This window comes from Ctenopharyngodon idella, chromosome 19 (assembly GCF_019924925.1).
Source record: "Ctenopharyngodon idella isolate HZGC_01 chromosome 19, HZGC01, whole genome shotgun sequence".
Taxonomy (NCBI): Eukaryota; Metazoa; Chordata; class Actinopteri; order Cypriniformes; family Xenocyprididae; genus Ctenopharyngodon; species Ctenopharyngodon idella.
Genome location: NC_067238.1, coordinates 265,001 through 284,445, shown reverse-complemented (window position 1 = coordinate 284,445; position 19,445 = coordinate 265,001). Strand labels below are relative to the sequence as shown.

General features: G+C 35.0%; 3 protein-coding genes across 4 annotated transcripts in view; all 3 read right to left on the bottom strand.

The window, feature by feature from the left end:
• Positions 1 to 1,998: 1,998 nt before the first annotated feature.
• LOC127501250 (XK-related protein 8-like) lies at positions 1,999 to 6,771 on the bottom strand. The gene is made up of 3 exons (XM_051873162.1): positions 6,341 to 6,771; positions 4,335 to 4,528; positions 1,999 to 3,916 (listed from the first exon to the last, which is right to left on the bottom strand). The coding sequence occupies exons 1-3, from the start codon at positions 6,640 to 6,642 to the stop codon at positions 3,183 to 3,185; spliced, it is 1,230 nt and encodes a 409-aa protein (XP_051729122.1). The 5' UTR covers positions 6,643 to 6,771; the 3' UTR covers positions 1,999 to 3,182.
• Positions 6,772 to 11,205: 4,434 nt separating this feature from the next.
• On the bottom strand, positions 11,206 to 15,260 carry LOC127501251 (XK-related protein 8-like). The gene is made up of 3 exons (XM_051873163.1): positions 14,197 to 15,260; positions 12,580 to 12,770; positions 11,206 to 11,941 (listed from the first exon to the last, which is right to left on the bottom strand). Exons 1-3 carry the CDS (start codon positions 14,502 to 14,504, stop codon positions 11,229 to 11,231), a joined length of 1,212 nt encoding a protein of 403 aa, XP_051729123.1. The 5' UTR covers positions 14,505 to 15,260; the 3' UTR covers positions 11,206 to 11,228.
• A 1,818-nt stretch (positions 15,261 to 17,078) lies between these two features.
• The window catches only part of xkr8.3 (XK related 8, tandem duplicate 3), a 10,579-nt gene continuing 8,212 nt past the window's right edge, over positions 17,079 to 19,445 (bottom strand). The window contains exons 3-4 of one of the 2 annotated variants that reach the window (XR_007926564.1): positions 18,244 to 19,445; positions 17,079 to 18,093 (exon numbers count right to left, since the gene is read on the bottom strand). The exon at positions 18,244 to 19,445 is cut by the window's right edge and continues 732 nt beyond it. Coding sequence is in view for 1 of the 2 variants with exons in the window: in XM_051873161.1 (XP_051729121.1) it covers positions 19,288 to 19,445 (158 nt within the window). In the remaining variant the exon portion in view is untranslated. The other variant, XM_051873161.1, reaches the window with a different exon arrangement.

Sequence of the window (19,445 nt, the reverse complement as noted above, 5' to 3'; positions counted from 1 at the left end):
GACTTAATTTCAACTGTAATATCCAGAAAACATCATTTGTAACAACACTAGCTATGTACAGAGAATTATCATAAAAAATATAATAAAATGTGTAACAGTCAAACAAGTTACATTTCATTCATTATTGCAGTACCGATACATTATTTGGTTCACATTTATTTGTTTTAATTGCAGAGGAGGTGTTTGTTGTGTAAAAGTTAGCAGCATTTTGGCTCATGCTCTTGTTAAATATTTGAAAAGAAGCACCACATGCCTAAACAAAGTTGTGTGGCTCTTCCCCTCCATCCAAAGCACCATCGGCCTGCATAAAGATGTGTGGCTCTCCTCCATCTGACACATCTGAAAATTTCCCCAAATCCACTAGCCACCACAGTTTGGGGTTAAAACAGCAATAGTAGAGAACTTTTATCATTAAGTCAAGATATAACGAAGTGGGATGGAGATAATTATGTAGTTCTGGTGAGAAACTCTTGACGATGCAGGCTGATGGGTCTTTTACTCATTTGGTAGTGTCACATCATTATCTACACAGCACAGCTGATTGGTTGCTGTTGCATCAGCTGGCTAATGAGCTTGCTGCTCAAACATTTAAATATTTGGCATTGATGGCTGTTAGCAGTCTGCAGCGCGCTTACAGATGGCATCTGAATCAGCATCCAAGATAAGTACAAATGATCTTTTATTCCACATATGCGCTTTTGTTGGCATCTTGCTTTTATGACATGCTGTTGCATTTGTGTTATGTATTGTATTGCAATAACATGGTCTCACCCCTTTGTTGCGTGTTCTTGGGGGCAGGGTTTATGTACATTTTAGGGTTAGTGATGTCACCAACCTGGGAAAAAGCTCGTTGTAGTCCCTACCAGCCGTCTGTTGTAGTCCTTAAACAGAATTCTTTAAAAGAAAATATCTCCCTTTGCATTGAACTTTGAGCGTTGTAACTTTGCAGATGTTGTTTGTGCTCTAACAGCAACATTACACACTAACTAAAGTTAAAAAAAGTGAAATCTTAATCAACCACGTCTTTAAAAGAACTTTGTGTTTCTGGACACTTAATTGCATGTAAGTTGCAATTAAAAGTAAATGCATTATTGTTTAAATTTATATTAAATGCAGTTATCTGAAGTGTCCTGGAACGTGCAGCATTATTCAATGTGTTGACATTATTTCCACTGAAACAAGAAGACAGGGCGGGACTTATTGAACAGCTCCACCCCTTTTTTTAAATAGCCAATAGCATTCCGTTTATATCACAGCTCGGCCAGCCCAGAGCCGTTGAGCTCAGTAAATCTTTAGTTTCCTTCTAATCTCTAATCGTTTCTCCTCCTAATCTCCTCTTTATTGGTTTAAAATACAGCATTCTGTGCAGAATTCAAATGGGTCCGATACGTTATGTGGTCTGTGCTGACTTGCACATACGATCTGCTCTGTGCTCTCGTGTCTCTAGACCGGAGCAAACTACGCTTGCGTTGCGGCAGTTGGCATGACACTAACGTGAAAACGGACTTCATTTACACTGTGAATTGTTCCCTATCCTTTATAGTGCACTATGTGCCATTCACCATATAGAAACCAGTAAATGTGCGAACAAATGACCAATTTCAGCCACAGCTTCAGCATCTGTTTATAGTGTAGGAGGGGCGGGACTTCAGATTCTAGAGAGCATTTGATTGGACAGAAGATTTGATGAGAAGCTGAAGTCAACAGTGATGTCATTAAAATCTGTGATCCATTTTAGTTTTGAATGCTTATATCTCCTAAATGCGAATTTTGTCATTGTTTTGGAACACACCAGCTTATTCATAACCTTAAGGCATCATATTCATACTAAAAGCTAAAAAACTTAAATTTTGATTTCAGGGGGACTTTAAGTAAGCACACATTCAGTGCAATTAACTGCACTACTTTTTCGTAAGGGATATGTTTCAAGGATGATAGTTTACATCCATAGTATCTGTAAAAGAAAATGTTAATAGAAAATTTCTTTAATTAGCAGAGTTGGAAAGAACAGAATTAATAGAATACTTTATGGCAAGGTAGAAATACCTCAATGTACAAAATACATATACATATACATACAAAATACATTAAAAAAAATACATATCAATGACTCTTTCCTCTTAGCAATGTTGTTCTTCTATATAAAGCCACCAAAACAGTTTTCTTAAAGGGTTTGTTCACCCAAAAATGAAAATTCTGTCATTTATTACTCATACTCATGTCGTTCCACACCTGTAAGATCTTCGGAACACAAATTAAGATATTTTTTATAAAATCCAATGGCTCAGTGAGGCCTGCATTGCCAGCAAGACAATTAACACATTCAATGCCCAGAAAGCTACTAAAAGACATATTTAAAACTAGGGATACTCGTAAAAATACCCCCGATACCAAAGACCGATACCTCACGTGACGTCACAGACAGAAATTTCAGTGCACAGAGACACCGGCGGCAGCAGCAGAAACAATGTCAGCCTCAGGGGTGTTCAAAATTAATGATGACAACCCACACATTGCGAACTGCATGCTTTGTTGTAATTAATGACAAAATTTTCATTTTTGGGTGAACTAACTCTTTAACTTAACATTGTCTGGCTGTATGTTGTAGGCTATAACTTTGCTCTCTAATAGTCATCCAGAATCAGTAGGTTGGTATATTAACATTGTATCAATTAAATATACATTTTTTTGTTTGTTTGTTTGTTTGTTTGTTTTTAAAAAAGACAATTTAAGTTAAATCCATAAACCTGAAATATTGCTATACCATGAAGTTATGGCAACCGCCGCATTTTTCCCCCACCATACATTACAGATTTTTTGGGTTTATAGTGTAGTTTGCTCTCCAATAGTAATCCAGAATCAGTTGAGTTTAACCATCTTGCTGTATTAAATGTGCATGATTTGATCACAACTACATTTTGAAAGCTAAAAGCATGTTGCATGCAGGAATGGGTCAAAAAGAAAATCTGTATTATTCATTCTTTATTATTCATGCAAAGTGTTTTATTTTTTAATAAATATTAAAAAAATATATTTTTAAAATCTATTTTGTCAGAAAAAAATATTTTTGTACAAAATGTATTCTGTGTATAAATATTTTTTTTTTATAAATAAAACTTTAATTACATTTAAATAATTTATGATGGAACTGGGGGGTTGGTTAAAAATTTAATAATTAATAACTAGTAGTAGAAATTAGCAGCCATGGTCCTCCCCCTCTTGAGAATTCCAGTGACAGGTTGAGCAGGAACTGCAGCTCTAGCTTTAGGTGAAGCTTCCAATGAGTCTGTCTCCAGGTCATAATATGCTGCAGGTTGTCTATTATTCTCTTGTTCACTGGGTATAGCTAATTTCTGTTCATCACAATTAGGATGAAACCATCTGTAATATATAATTTTCAATATAATTCCAGAAACGTACAAACCTAGTAATATCGGGGTCACAATGTAAGGATTTAAGGAGCTCCAACGGCCTGAATACGTAAACACCTTCCAGCACCAGAAGCCCAGCAGCATTGTTGTGTCCAACCCCATGACACTATAATAGAGAACAGTCTTTAATTTTATGCTTCCAGTTGATATGTTAAACCAGCTGAAGTACCAGATGAGTCCAACAGTAGCTCTGTAGAGCCATTCCCAACCAGAATGTTCCATGAGATTTGTTTTCTGGCTCCAGGCCCCTAAAACCAGCAGCATCCACAAAGACAGGAAGTGAGCTATGATGTACCATGGCAATACACCGGAAAAGAGTGCCAGAGCGGTTACACGGGGAATGATCAGCAACAAGTTCCACAGGAAGTAGACACCAGTAGAGATCCAGCTCATCTTGCGTTTTTCTTGAAGAAAGGCACGCATGCTGCGGTGGTACATAGCTACAGTACTGGCTATTGCAGCAGCTGATGTGAGGATTTTTAAACCTGAATCAAAAAACATTGCACGTTATTAAACAATATCACACAAGCAATAGTGCTGTTCTTCACATATAATCGATCAGCGCACATATATAGAGCACACAAAAGAACTCAGTATAAACCAACAATCCAATTTCCCGATGGACAAAATCAAGTCACAAACTACATTTTTTATCTTTGTTGAGAAGAAAAAGATCAGATATACATCACACAGTAGAGAAGAAAAGACTATCACGATTTCAGTTTCATGCTATTTTAATGGAAGTTGCAATCGTCTTTTCTTCACTATTTTGACGTATTAGAGTGAAATGGCTTCTCGAACAAGAAAAAACATATAGAGCAGGACTTTGAGGGGTTCAGAGACACATAAGAACTATAATCTGAAAGAAACAAAGATTTGAAGTGTTCTGGATTTGAGACAGACCTGTGGTAAGCTCCAGCTCTTCTCTCTGTAAGATTACAGACATCATAAGTATGAGTTGTGGGGTACTTTCAGAAAACGCCTCAAATAGACGAAGCATCTGAAGGTCATGGTTCAAGTACACAGCCATACCCTCTGTGAAACTATTAGTTTTTTGACGAAAATGCTTTGTCGAAATCTCTATCACCCCAGCATACCTGTGAACACAAGGTACATGTATTTACTCAAGCAACACTTCATACAACAAAACTTTACAATATAGCCAACATTGAGGCCAAAGTTTGGATTTTGTTCTACATAACGAAGTACTTTAAAAAAAAAAAAAAAAAAAGTGTGAACAGTTTGGCTCCAGACCAAATAAGTTGTTCTCAATAATGATTAACAAATAGCTCTGTTTAACTTTGATTTAATGTTGATTTTTAAACAAAAAATGTCCCCCAAAAATGACTATTTGTCATCATTTCACCCTCATGCTGTTCTTTGAATGACAATGATTTCTATTGACATGAGAACAAAGCTGAAACGTATTTGCGAGAACAAAACTGTTTGACATATTTTATGTGTTTAATGTATATATTGATCAGTGTTTATGTAAGCAATAAGGAATGAGAGGCTGTGCTGTATGCCGATACTTATTCACGATACAGCACTAGCAGCACTTGAGTACCTTATTGCTTTTATAAAACGGTTACCACACAATACAAATATTAAAGCCAACAAGACGCAGCTGACAAATGCTTTGACTAGTGCTGTCAGTCATGGGAAAACCCCTTAACTGTTAAAAGGACAAGATAATACATCAGACCATTTTTTATTATGAACATAGGAATGACCTTAAGAAAAATGCTAAATCTGAATGCAGGTAATTAACTCACTCAATATTTTTCTCACAATACTCTTCTACATAATACAGTAAGCTTCAATGAACAATATCAATTGAGAACATACAGTTTATGTTGCTAAGAGTGATTGCTAAGGGTGTTGTGTAGTGATACACAGAACCGTTGGCTGAAGCGGTCATAGCCGTGTTTTATTGTGAATAAAACACAGCTATTGACCAATCAGAATCAAAGACAGGAACTAACCGTTTTATAAATGTGAATAAAAGCCTTAATTAAATCTGTATATCATATAAAGCAAGACATAAGGGCGAGTAAATGATGAGAGTTTGGGTGAACTATCCCTTTAGGTGTTCATCATTTTATGAATGAAGTACGCTTAATTGTACTGAATGTGCACTTGTATTGTATTTCAAATCATAAATGTATATTTTAAAAAACTAATTGCAGTAACTAATTGCAATTGTATTATAATATTAATGAAATATATGGCCATGTGAGTGTAGCTACTTAAAGCTAATACACCTTCATGACTACTGTGTTTAACACCCATCAAAGTGCACATTGTAATAAAGTCAAATTAAAAGTTTTACTTTAAAGTACATTTTAAATCATTGTTTTAATATTTTATTGTGTTTTAAATAAGAACACATTTTGATGTGTTGACTAACATACTTCAAGCACATGTACTTGATTACAATTTTAACTGTAGTGTTATTCAGTATTACATTAAAAGTGAATATATTTTTTCATCAGTACAAATGTGTAATTACAAATATATTAAAATACATTACTTTCAAGTCAATAGAAATTTCATTAAAGTATATTGTAGTTTACCATAAATCCTTGTCAGTACATTCAGCAGTACACTTTAACCATATTTAAAAACCCAAAGGAAATAATTATGAATTTACATACAAAAATGTAAGTCCTAAGTGGGTCAAAAAACAAACTAATTGGATTTACTATGAATTTAAACTATAATGCATTTTCATTTCATTACAATTAACATTCAGTTCCATTACATTATATTACATTCAGTTCACACTTAAGTATATTCTTTTAAAGTATATTATTTCCATAATAAGTACTCTTTTTAAAAGTATGCTTAAGTGTAATTTTTTCTACAAGACTATTCAAGGAAATTTGAGAAGCAAATCTGTCACTGACCTGAGGTAGACACCAAGCTGAAGGAAGTGAAATGGTTTGATCAGTTTTTTTGCAGATGTCTCCACCTTAGTCTCAAGCTTATCCAGGCAATCAGAGTACCAGAGCCAGCTGAACACCTGTAACAATACTGAAGAGCCCAGCAGCAGAAAGATCATTACCGCCATATACACATAGTCCCCATTCTGATAAAATGACACAACAGTCCAAATGTCCAGCGCTATATCCAGCAGAAAAAGTAACAATCCCATCAAAGTAAACAGGTATTCCAATAAATAGTAATGAAAAGGGAAGCTCTCCTCCATGATTGAGTCCAATGTGAGAAACCTTTACAGCATGACAAATAATAAAATCTCCTTTTTGTATGTGGATACTGTTAAAAAGATCTGAAAGAGAAAGTAAACTTTACGCCCACATATTAAACTCCTCCTCTTATTCTTCAAAGATTAGTCATGTATGGGTGATGACCAGAGTTACAAACATGTATGAGTCACATTACCAGACTCACATACAAATGGTCAAAGTGCCCAAATGGTTGTACTAAAGAATTTTTTTTCAAAAAAGCCACTATATTGGAATAATTATGTAAGTGTAGGTGAAGTTAATACTAAAAAAAATCTATTCTGTGGGTGGTCATTAGGGGTTAACATGCAATTGCTTAAGCATTCTGATTGGTTTACAGTCAGTGCTGGGCAGTAACTGATTCCATGTAATTTGGATTGCGTTATCAGGTTCCAAAAATGAAGTACTTGTAGTTGTAATTAGATTATATTATGTATTAAAATATTCATAATCAGACTACAGTTACATTTTATTGATTACATAATTACATGTTATTCTCACAATGGTAGTAAATTATTCATAACCTGTTGATTCTCCCTACTACATCTTTTTATCTTTTAAAATTTTCTTTCTGAAAAAGTCTACTGCTTATAGAGGGTCTTCCAGGTTTGTGGAATTGCACACACAGACCAGACACTACTCCAAACTGAGAACCACACAGCATTTGATCACTGGATTTACAGAAATCATTTCACTTTTAAGAAGTGTTTTCTCAACATTGCAACATCAGCTCCTGACGAACACATTATTATTTGATTTATCACTCAGTGGTTACTCTGTGCCATGCCCACCAGGATAAACTGGACAATTTATTTTAATGACACGTTTGACTTCTTGATCAGGGACCAATCAGTGACCAGGCATTACAAACATGAAAACATGAAGACAGAAAAAAATCACTCACTGTCACTGCTCTTGACTGAATATCATTTGTAACTTTAATAAGAATGAATCTATATTTAATTTATATAGTGAAGACTATGCGGTGTTATTTTACATTTGATTACTTTATTCCATTTTTATAGGCCTACCTGAGTATTATTAGAATTGTTATTGAATCTATCATTGAACTGAATTTAGAATCACATCACAAACTGAATGAAATTGAACTGAGATCCGGTGAATTGGAATCAAATTGAATCGGGGCATCTGTACCCATATCCAGCCCTACTGCATCTGTTTCTGTTTTCAGAACATGCATGATTTAGAGGAAATCATCAGATCCACCTCTAGGCATTAAACTCTGTGAAGTGCTAGAGCAACATGCTAAACAGGGTTCTCAGTAAGGATCCGTCTGCTTAAATGTACACGCTAACAATGAGCTAATTGTTTTGGTCTTTGTTCACAGGAGCAGATGTGTAAATATTCTGGCCACCACCACTCTGATTCCTGCTTTAGTGTAAGTGAAGTAAAAGTGATGTGATGGGCTGCACAGCTGAGGTCTATTATGTTCTACTTTTCAACAAGTGAGTCTCCACATTGGACTGAAATAGAATCTCACAATCTAACCCTATCTCTTCCCTCATACATGTATTCAGACACAGCAAAAAAAAAAAACTACGGAAACAAACTAAAAACCCAATTGTAAAACAATTAAAGATAAAGATAAATTGTTAAAGATATGGTATGATGTACAAAAATATTTAAAAGACTCCAATATCTCAATATAGTCCAATATGGGGTAATCAGTTTTTTTGTACCAGGAAGAGCAGATGCTACATTCAAATTGTGGCGATCGAAGGGACTTAAAATGATTCAAGATCTTTATTTGACAGATTCTGATATTATGATGTCCTTTGAGGAGTTGAGGCTTAAGTTCAGCCTCAATATGAATCATTTTTTCAAATACCTCCAGATTAGAAGCTTTGTTAAAGCAAATCAAGATAATGTCCTTACTAGACCCCCGCATTCATCTTTGGAAAAAATTATGATAAAGGATAAGTTGAGAAAGGGTATCATATCACAGACTCCTGCTTTGTGGCAAAAGAAGAGGGGGATGAGAGTGAGGAAGCATTGTATCTCTCACTGTCAAACCACACCTTGTGTGACCCAAAGATTGAGGAAACTGCTCTTTTATTGAGAATTTGGGTCATCCATCTCAGGGATGGTGTTTCGCCGACTGCTTAGATGGTTTTGCAGCGGCTGAGAAGGGCTGTGTCGCCTTCCCGTGAGCATCTCGAATTTGTGGCCTGTTTGGTGGTCGCCGCTGCTGAGGCCACACCGCAGCAGATGTAGATGCCGCAGGGGGACGCCCTCGGCGACGGGCAGCCCCTGGCAGTCTGGTGGCAGTAGCATCCCACCGGGGAAGGATGTTTGATTGCCTGTGTCTGCTTTTGTACTGCCGAGAACTGCTGGGCAAAGTCCTCGACATTGTCACCGAAGAGGCCGGCCTGGGCGATGGGAGTGTCGAGAAAGTGAACTTTGTCGGCTTCCTTTATCTCTGTCAGGTTCAGCCAGAGATGGCATTCCTGGACCACTAGTGTGGACATCGTCTGACCGAGGGACTGCGCATCCTGATTTTCTTTGAAAAGTCACCTTGTGTTCCAGGGTATACAAGTCATATGGTTTTAAACAACAATAAGGGTTAATAAATTATGCCAGCATGTTTATTTTTTGTTATTTTAAGTGAACTCTCCCTTTAAAACCATTGGTATCAAACTGAAACAGAACAAGGGTAAATTTACACATTGTAGAGCTAACAAAAGAGAGCTACTTTGAACGCATCATCGCTTGCTTTGGGAAGAAAGTGATCTATGTTGTCACAGGGGACGGCCGTGATGAAGAGTTTGCAGCAAAGCAGGTACAATACCAACATTTGGACATATTACATAATCCTGTCAATGTGATCAGATCACAATAAAACACCTCATATTATGCAATTGCAAAAGATTCCTGATGATACTGCTATTCAGGGGTTTCCATACTTTTTTTTTAAACTCTATGATCTAAATTATTTACATAAAGTACACCCTGATGTGCACTACCATTCAAATATTTGGAGTCAGTAAGATGTTTTTGAAAGTATATTATATTCACCAAGGCAGCATTTTTTTTTATTACAAAATTCAGTAAAAACTGTAATATTGTGAAACATTATTACAATTTAAAATAACTTTCTATTATAATATATTTTAAAATGTAATTTATTTCTGTGATGGCAAAGCTGAATTTTCAGCATCATGCATTTTCAGCATTATGACAAACATATGTTTGTATTGTTTTTCTGACTCTATGCCGTTATCCATCATTTTCTTTAAAGGGTTCATTCACCCAAAAATGAAAATTCTGTCATTAATTACTCACTCTCATGTCGTTCCAAACCAGTAAGACTTTTGTTCTTCTTCGGAATGCAAATGAAGATCTTTTTGATGAAATCTGGGGGTTTTCTGTCCCTCCATAGCCAGCCTACACAATTAAAACTTTGACGCTTCAAAAAGTTCACAAAGAGATTGGAAAACTAATCCATATGAATTGAGTGGTTTAGTCCAAATTTTCTGAAGAGACTTTTTATAATGGACAGATTATAATGAACTTTTTATATCACTTTTTATAATGGACAGATTTAATTTAGGCCTTTACTCACATATAAACCTTGATCAACGAAAATAAACAGAAGCTTAACCGAACCTGAATGACGCGCGGGAACAAACCTCTTGCGGAAGCTCAGACGTGTTGTGTAACAAACGAGAATGAACCTCAAACGAGAACTTTTTAAGTGGACTTTTATTTATTAATATCCACAGGTACAGATTTTTAAAAATGAACTTTTAAAATTTGAAGCACTCTACAAGTGCACATTCCGTACAATTAACTGCACTTCTTTTTCACAAGGGACATCCATAGTATCTGTGAAAGAAAATGTTAATAGTACATTTCTTGAATTAGCAGAGTTGAAATGAACACAATTAATGGAATACTTGAGGTAGAAATAACAATTTAATGTTTCTCAAGGACCTTTTCCTCTTAGCAATGTTTGTTTTTCTGTAATCTTCTATATAAAGCAACCAAAACAGATATATGAAAAATTCTGACAACCACAGCTGCAGTATTTCGTCCCCTTGGAATTATAAGGTTCTATCTCTGAGCAGTTTTGAGATATAGAGCTTCAAAGTGTTTGTATTCCATTCGACTTTGTAGATAGAACCTTTTTGTTTTCTAAATAAAAAGTCCCTAAATGTACTCAACATTACCAAAAACACCACATAATGTAAATAAGTTGTCACAGAATAAAAATATGTGAATAACTCAATATTGACAAAAATGTCAGATAGAACCTTAGAATTCCAAGGGGATGATTTATTGATTGATTGTACCATACATTTCAGATTTTTTGCTTCGTTATCCAGAATCAGTTCAGTTTACCCGTCTTGCTCTATTAAACATGCATGATCACAACTACATTTTAAAAACTAAAAGCATGTTGCATGCAGAAATGTGCTATTTTTGTACAAAACTAGGTATTCTGTGCATAAATACTTTTTTATAAATAAAACTTCAATTAAATTTTAATAATTTATGATAGAATTGGGAGGGGTGGGCGGGTGGAGAACTAGTAGTAGAAATTAGCAGCCATGGTCCTCCCCCTCTTGAGAACTCCAGTAACAGGTTCTTCAGATGAAGATTCCAGGGAGTCTGTCTCCATCTTATTCATTGCTGCAGGTTGTCTATTATTCTGTTGTTCACTGGGTTTAGGTATTTTCTGTTCATCACATTTAGGATGAAACCATCTGTAGTATATAATTTTCAATAGAATTCCAGCAAAATACAATCCTATAAGTGTCGGGATCACAATGTAAGAATTTAAAGAGCGCCAACAGCCTGAATACTCAAACACCTTCCAGCACCAGAAGCCCAACAGTGTCAATGTGTCCAATCCCATGACACCATAATAGAGAGAAGCCTTTAATTTTATGCTTCCTGTTGATACTTTAAACCAGCTGAAGTACCAAATGAGTCCAACAGTAGCTCTGTAGAGCCATTCCCAACCAGGACTTTTCATGTAATCTGTTTTCTGGCTCCAGACCCCTAAAACCAGCAGCATCCACAAAGACAGGAAGTGAGCTATGAGGTACCATGGCAATACAGTGCAAAAGAGTGCCAGAGCGGTTACACGGGGAATGATCAGCAACAAGTTCCACAGGAAGTAGACGAGAGTGGAGATCCAGCTCATCTTTTCTTTTTCTTGAAGAAAGGCACGCATGCTGCAGTGGTACATAGCTATGGTAAAGGCTATTGCAGCAGCTGATGTGAGGATTTTTAAACCTGAAACAAAAAAATGTTGCATGTTATTAAACAATATATCACACAAGCAATAGTGCTGTTCTTCTGATTATACGAGTGATAATTGCAGCCATGCTGATGCTGAGACTCTGAGAAACACACTTTGGTGCTGCTGCTGCTGCTGAATGAATAAATGTTTGGAATGAACTGTTTTTTATTCATATTTCATATTTTTATTCATAACAAGCCAAGTTGTTTAATTTCACAGAGTAGTGCGTGAATCACCATAGGTGCATTCACCAGCATGCTCCAAAAGTGTGAAAAGATTTGCTCAAGTCATTCTTATCATGGCACTGATGATAAACTGTGCAACCCATTTGAACTCTATTGAGAATGCACCACTTTGAAATGTTATGGAGAAAGTCAAACATAAACATGTATTATTTTTATTATATATATTTATTTTTTATTATATATAAATTTATTTGTTATTCTGATTAAAAATTACAAGAACAGGTGAATTTAAAAAAAAAAAATACACAGATAAATCGTTTATAATAATACTGCAATATTCCAGTAAAAAAAAATGAGGATTGTCAATTTTGATGACTTTAAGTGCTTCAGAGACACATAAGAACTGTAATCTGAAAGATTTGAAGTGTTCTGGATTTGAGACAGACCTGTGATAAGCTCCAGCTCTCCTCTCTGTAAGATTCTAGACATCATAAGTATGAGTTGTGGGGCACTTTCAGAAAACGCCTCAAACAGACGAAGCATATGAAGGTCACGGTTCAGGTCAGGCTTACGCTCTTTAAAACTTTTAGTGTGATGAAGAAAATGCTTTGTGGACATCTCTGTTACCCCAGCATACCTGTGAACACAAAGTACATGCATTAACTCAAGCAACACTTACAACAAAACTTTATAATAGCCAACATTGAGGCCACAGTTTGGATTTTGTTCTACATTATGAAGTACTATATGAGAACGGTTTGACTTCAGACTGTTTCCATATCAGTTCACATTTGTTAAGAGTTTATTAAATGTTCTAAACTATTGTTCACAATATGGATTAAAAAATAGCTCTATTAAATTTTGATTTAATGTTGATTTTAAAGAATTAGTTTACCTAACTTAAATTCTGTCATTTACACACCCTCATGCCATTACACAAATGAAGATATTTTAATGGCATGAGAACAAACCTCATTGATTATTGAGGAAGTTGAAACTTACTTGCGCGAAACAAGAGAATTTTGTCATATTTTATGTGTTCTGTGTATTTGTTAACCAGTGTTTATTTGTGAATAAAAAAAATCAGTTAAATCTGTATATACGAGGGTGAGTAAATGACGACAGAGTTTGGGTGAACTGTTCCTTTAAGTGCTTGTAATTATATCTTAATCTTAATTTTAACATTACCCTTGAGAAAGTGTGCGCTTAATTGTATTGGATATATGCACTTCTTAAAAGTATATTTTTATAAAACTACTTACAGATAATATATTAATGAAATAAAAGGCCACTTAAATGAACTTAAAGTGAACTCACTTTCATGACTGTTAACACACTTAAAAAGTGCCCTTAAATGTGAGGACTGCTCCTTCACTAGCCAGTTTTAAATCGGCTCTTAAATCTTATTTGTTCTCTCCGGATTTTGATTAAAATTAGTTTAAGGGTTTTATGTTAAAGTTTTCTGATTGTATTCTGTTTAATGTGTTTTCCTTTAATGTTTTTTTATATGCTCAAAGTTTTATTGTACAGCACTTTGGTGCCACTATGTTGCTTTTAAATGTGCCATAGAAATAAATTTTGACTTGACTTTTGACTATTTTTAATATTGCTAAATTGAAACTTCATAATTACAAAGGTGTAATTACAAATATATTATAAAATTCAAGACAAGAGAAATTACATATTTTAGTTTTAGCATAAATGCTTGAAAGTACATTCAGCAGTACACTTTAATCTTGTGTCACAAAACAAAATATTTATGAAATTACAAATAAATATGTACTTAAGTCCTACTCAAGTGGGTCAAAAAGCAGTCCAAAGTTCAACTAATTACATTTAATAGGCTATAAATTTAAACTATAATCCATTTTCATTTAATTGCAATTAACATGAATTGGAGTTTCTGAAAACATTACATTCAGTTTATACTTAAGTATATATATTTTTAAGTATATTATTTCCATAATAAGCTCTCTTTTTAAAAAGTATACTAAAGTGCACTTTTTTTTTTTTTTTTTCACAAGAGCATTCAAGGAAAATTGAGAAGCAAATCTGTCACTGACCTGAGGAAGACTCCGAGCTGAAGGAAGTGAAATGGTTTGATCAGTTTATGCTTGTTTGCAAATGTCTCCACCTTAGTCTCAAGCTTATCCAGGCAATCAGAGTACCAGAGCCAGCTGAACACCTGTAACAATACTGAAGAGCCCAGCAGCAGAAAGATCATCACCGCCATATACACATAGTCCCCATTCTGATAAAATGTCACAACAGTCCAAATGTCCAGCGCTATATCCAGCAGGAAAAACAACAATCCCACCAAAGCAAACAGATATTTCAATACATAGCAAAGAAAATGGCAGCTCTCCTCCATGATTCAGTCCAATGTGAGAAACCTTTACAGCATGACAATGTAAATGCAAAAACTTCCCTTTTTACATGGATATATACTGATAAAACAATCTGAAACTCCAAAGTCATGTCTTTGAATGATTAATCACATGTGAGAATGTAGTGAGTGATGTCACTTAAGCATGTGACCAGACACGCACAGCTGGTCAAAATAGGAAATGCCTAATCCTCTAATCTTCTAATTTAAAATAAACAGGGAAAAAAGGCTTTATTTCCTGTTTCTTCCTCAAAAAAAAAAAAAAAAAAAATGCCACTATAATGGAATATTTATATACAGTTGCAAGAAAAAGTATGTGAACCATTTGCAGAATCTGTGAAAATGTGAATAATTTTAACAAAATAAGAGAGATCATACAAAATGCATGTTATTTTTTAATTAGTACTGTCCTGAGTAAGATATTTTACATAAAAGATGTTTACATATAATCAACAAGACAAAAAAATAGCTGAATTTATTAAAATGACCCAGTTCAAAAGTTTGTGAACCACTGATTCTTAATACTGCGTGTGGTTACCTGGATGATCTACGACTGTTTTTTTTTTTTTTGTTTTGTGATGGTTGTTCATGAGTCCCTTGTTTGTTCTGAGCAGTTAAACTGAGCTCTGTTCTTCAGAAAAATCCTCCTGGTCCTGCAGATTCTTCAGTTTTCAAGGATTTTTTGCATATTTGATCCCTTTACAGCAGTGACTGAATGATTTTGAGATCCGTCTTTTCACACTGAGGACAACTGAAGGACTCAAACACAACTAATAAAAAAGGTTCAAACATTCAATGATGCTCCAGAAGGAAACACGATGCGTTTTCGGGGGTGAAAACTTTTGAACAGAATGAAGATGTACAAATTTTTCTTATTTCGTTTAAATATCAATTTTTTTTCATTTAGTACTGCCCTTCGGAAGCAACAGAACTTGCATGTTTCCCAGAAGACAAATAAAGTACAATTTACCTTGATCTTCAAATTCAAAAAGTTTTCACCCCTCGGCTCTTAATGCATTGTGTTTCCTTCTGGAGCATCAGTGAATGTTTGGACCTTTTTTATTAGTTGTGTTTGAGCCCCTCAGTTATCCTCAGTGTGAAAAGATGAATCTCAAAATCATTCAGGCACTGCTGTAAAGGGTTCAAATATTGGGTGGTTTACAGTGCTTTGTTAATAGTGTTCTGGGTGATTGTTTACTGGCCCAGAAGTGTCCACTCCCATGTCTCTAGATATAACTTGATATTATGGTCTCAGACCCTCCGTCAGTGTAAATCTATGATATTTCTCGCTCATTTGAAAATCTACCAGGTAAAAGAATTTGAGAATTTGAGGTCTCATTCATGTCTGTAGCACTGTTATGCACTGAACTTTAATACTTAAAGGGTTAGTTCACCCAAAAATGAAAATTCTGTCATTAATTACTCACTCTCATGTCGTTCCACACCCGTAAGACCTTCGTTTATCTTCGGAACACAAATTAAGATATTTTTTATAAAATCCAATGGCTCAGTGAGGTCTGCATTGACAGCAAGTTAATTTACACTGTCAAACGCTCAGAAAGGTACTAAAGATATATTTAAAACAGTTCATTTGACTACAGTGGTTCAACCTTAATTTTATGAAGCGACGAAAATACTTTTTGTGCACCAAAAAACCCAAAATAATGACTTCATTCAACAATATCTAGTGAAGGGCGATTTCAAAACACTGCTTCATGAAGCTTTGAAGCTTTACGAATCTTTTGTTTTGAATCAGTGGTTCAGAACGTGTATCAAACAATCTGAAACTGCCAAAGTCATGTGATTTCAGTAAACGATGCTTCGTTACATCATAAGTGTTTCGAAAATTCAATGGTTCACGTGACTTTGGCAGTTTGATACACGCTCCGAACCACTGATTCGAAACAAAAGATTCGTAAAGCTTCGAAGCTTCATGAAGCAGTGTTTTGAAATCGCCCTTCAATAGATATTGTTGAATAAAGTCGTTATTTTTGGCGCACAAAAAGTATTCTCGTCGCTTCATAACATTAAGGTTGAATCATTGTAGTCACATGAACTGTTTTAAATAAGCCATCGTATTTTATCAAAAATATCTTGAACGAAGATGAACGAAGGCCTTATGGGTGTGGAACGACATAAGGATGAGTAATTAATGACAGAATTTTCATTTTTGGGTAAACCAAACACTTTAAGGTTAAGGGCTTGTTCAAATCCATAACCATGAACAACAGTAATAGTGACGCCAGGATCAGCAAACACCACTAATGATAAAAAGGCACATATTCTCTATATGAAATGCTAGTTATCTTAAAGTGAAGTAAAGGGATATCAGAATTCCCATTCATAACTTAAAAAATTCTTTTAACCACCACACAAGCTTCAAGCCTACAGTAGCTGGAAAATGCTTCCCATCAAGCTTGTTAAGCAAAGTCCACAGCGGACCTAAGCAACCTAACAGGTCCAACCAACCTAACAGGCAGTACAAGTTTACTTGTAGTTACTTGGAAACAAATTAAGTAAATGAACACAAGAATGCACAATAACCATACATGAAAGACATAGTCTGAATAGGCTGGGTTTATTTATTACACACACAAAATGTTCAATGGATCCCTGTCAAAAAAATCCCTGAACAGAACTGAGACATAATGGCATAACCCACATAGCATGACAAGAGGACACATGTTTGAAATTGCTAACCAATATAGAATCCTATACAGGTTGTCACGACATGCATATGGCATCCAGTTCTAATGAAACTACAGCTATAAACACCAAATACAGAAACTTACAATAGGGGATATTGGCTATTAGGTAATGTTGCAATACTACAAGAACTTCTACTGTCAGACATTTTTGCTGATGACAATAGTGAGTTATTTAATGCATTGAAAAATAAATTGAAAGTGTAGACCATAATCATTAATCATTCAGATCAAGTCCATAGTGAAAAATAAGACTACAAATATATAACATATTTTCACAAAATATAATAAAATGAGACCACAAATAGAAGCTAGTAGGATGCTAGGATGATTTACGTACATTTAGATCCATGTCTCTGAGCATTTACAGACAAGATAAATAATGTTTGGGTATAGTCTTCAACAACTACCAACATGCTTTTGTCAAGAAATCCTATAGAATGCTAACAGAATTGGAAAGTGAAAGTGACGTGAAGTGAAGCAGTAGGCAGCCGTTTTGCTCAAGGGGACCTCAGTTGTGGGTACTGAGAGTGGAAGAGAGCACTGTTCATTCACCTACTTCTCCTGCCAGTACTGAGACTTGAACCCGCAACCTTCAGGTTACAAGCCAGACTCTCTAACCATTAGGCCACAACTGCCCCTAAAAAGTGCTAATCGTTTAGAAAATCAATCTTAATGGGATCAAACCCAAGCACTTTAAAGGGTTAGTTCACCCAAAAATGAAATTCTGACAAAATAATTACTCGCCCTCATGCCGTTCCAAACCTTTATGACAGAACACAAAAGATATGTCGAATGTCATATGACCAAACCAAAAAACTGTTCTCATCGCATGACCGTATCGGAGAAAGTGTTAACAGCAGAATGAACTGACGGCGATGTCTATGGACTTTTAAGGTAATCAACTAACCTACCTAGTTTGTTTTGTTGTTGATGTTTTCAATATCCAAATGTTAGTGAGAAGATTTTTTTTTTTAAATAATCTATATGAGAGGGAGATCAGTTATGCTCATCTTTACTCACTCTTTTTAAGGCATCTTGAGTAAAACAGCTCTATATTTAACAAAGCACATACAAAAGACCTGTTTTAGAGAATATGGAAGTTAAGTTGTGCTTAACCCCCATTTTGAAAAATGTTGGTGACCAAACAGTTTTGGACACCATTGTCTTTAATGGACAAAAAAAAAAAAAAAAATTCTCAAAATATCTTTAAGTTACACCGATCAACCAAAGCCATGCAGGTTTGAAATGACATGAGGGTGAGGAAATGATGACAGACCTTTCACTTTTGCATGAACATTCCCTTTAAGAATCAAAGATTGTAGGATGGTTTTTATTTCCATTTCATTTTCAGTTTATTTTTATACAGCCGTTTTGATTCTGAGTGGATTCTTGTTTGATCCCATTGATTGTGTCTAAATTATGACAAAAATTCCATTAGAATTCTATAAACACTTTTGACAATTTTTGAAAACTTGATAAAACATTACAGCTGTACACATAGATTTATATGTACAAAAGATAAAAATAGTTTTGGCAAGATGACTAAGGATCAGTCTGTGCACATATTTCTATTCTACATTAAAGAAATGAAAACATTCACTGAATCAGATTCCACAACAGTTGTGCTTCATCTTAATACAACAACTAGAGTAGAAAAAACATCAACTTCGGTCTGTTCCTCACACAAAGCCATAACTTTATATGATTTGGAATAGAGGTCATATGTTGTAAAAAAAAAAAAAAAAAAAAAAAAAAAAAAAAAAAACCCTTTATGACTCTTGTTTAGTTTTTTTTTTTGGAGCTTATCAGCCCACCCATCATCTTTTGTGTTCAATGGAAGACACAGAAGAGTCATGCGGGTGTGAAAGTCATGAGGGTGAGTAAATGAGGACGATTTTAGTCTGAGATGACATACCTTCAATACAAACAACACAATATGAATGACTTCAGTTCAACTGTAACATCATCCAAAAACCATAATTTGTATCAACGCTATGTACAGAGAATTTATAAATATAATAAAATGTGTAACAGTCAAACAAGCTACATACCATTCATTTTTAGAGTACCGATACATTATTTGTTCCACATTCATTTGTTTTAATTGCAGAGGAGGTGTTTGTTGTGTAAAAGTTAGCAGCATGTTGGCTCATCCTCTTGTTAAATCTTTGAAAAGAAGCACCACTGGCCTGAACAACGTTGTGTGGCTCCTCCCCTC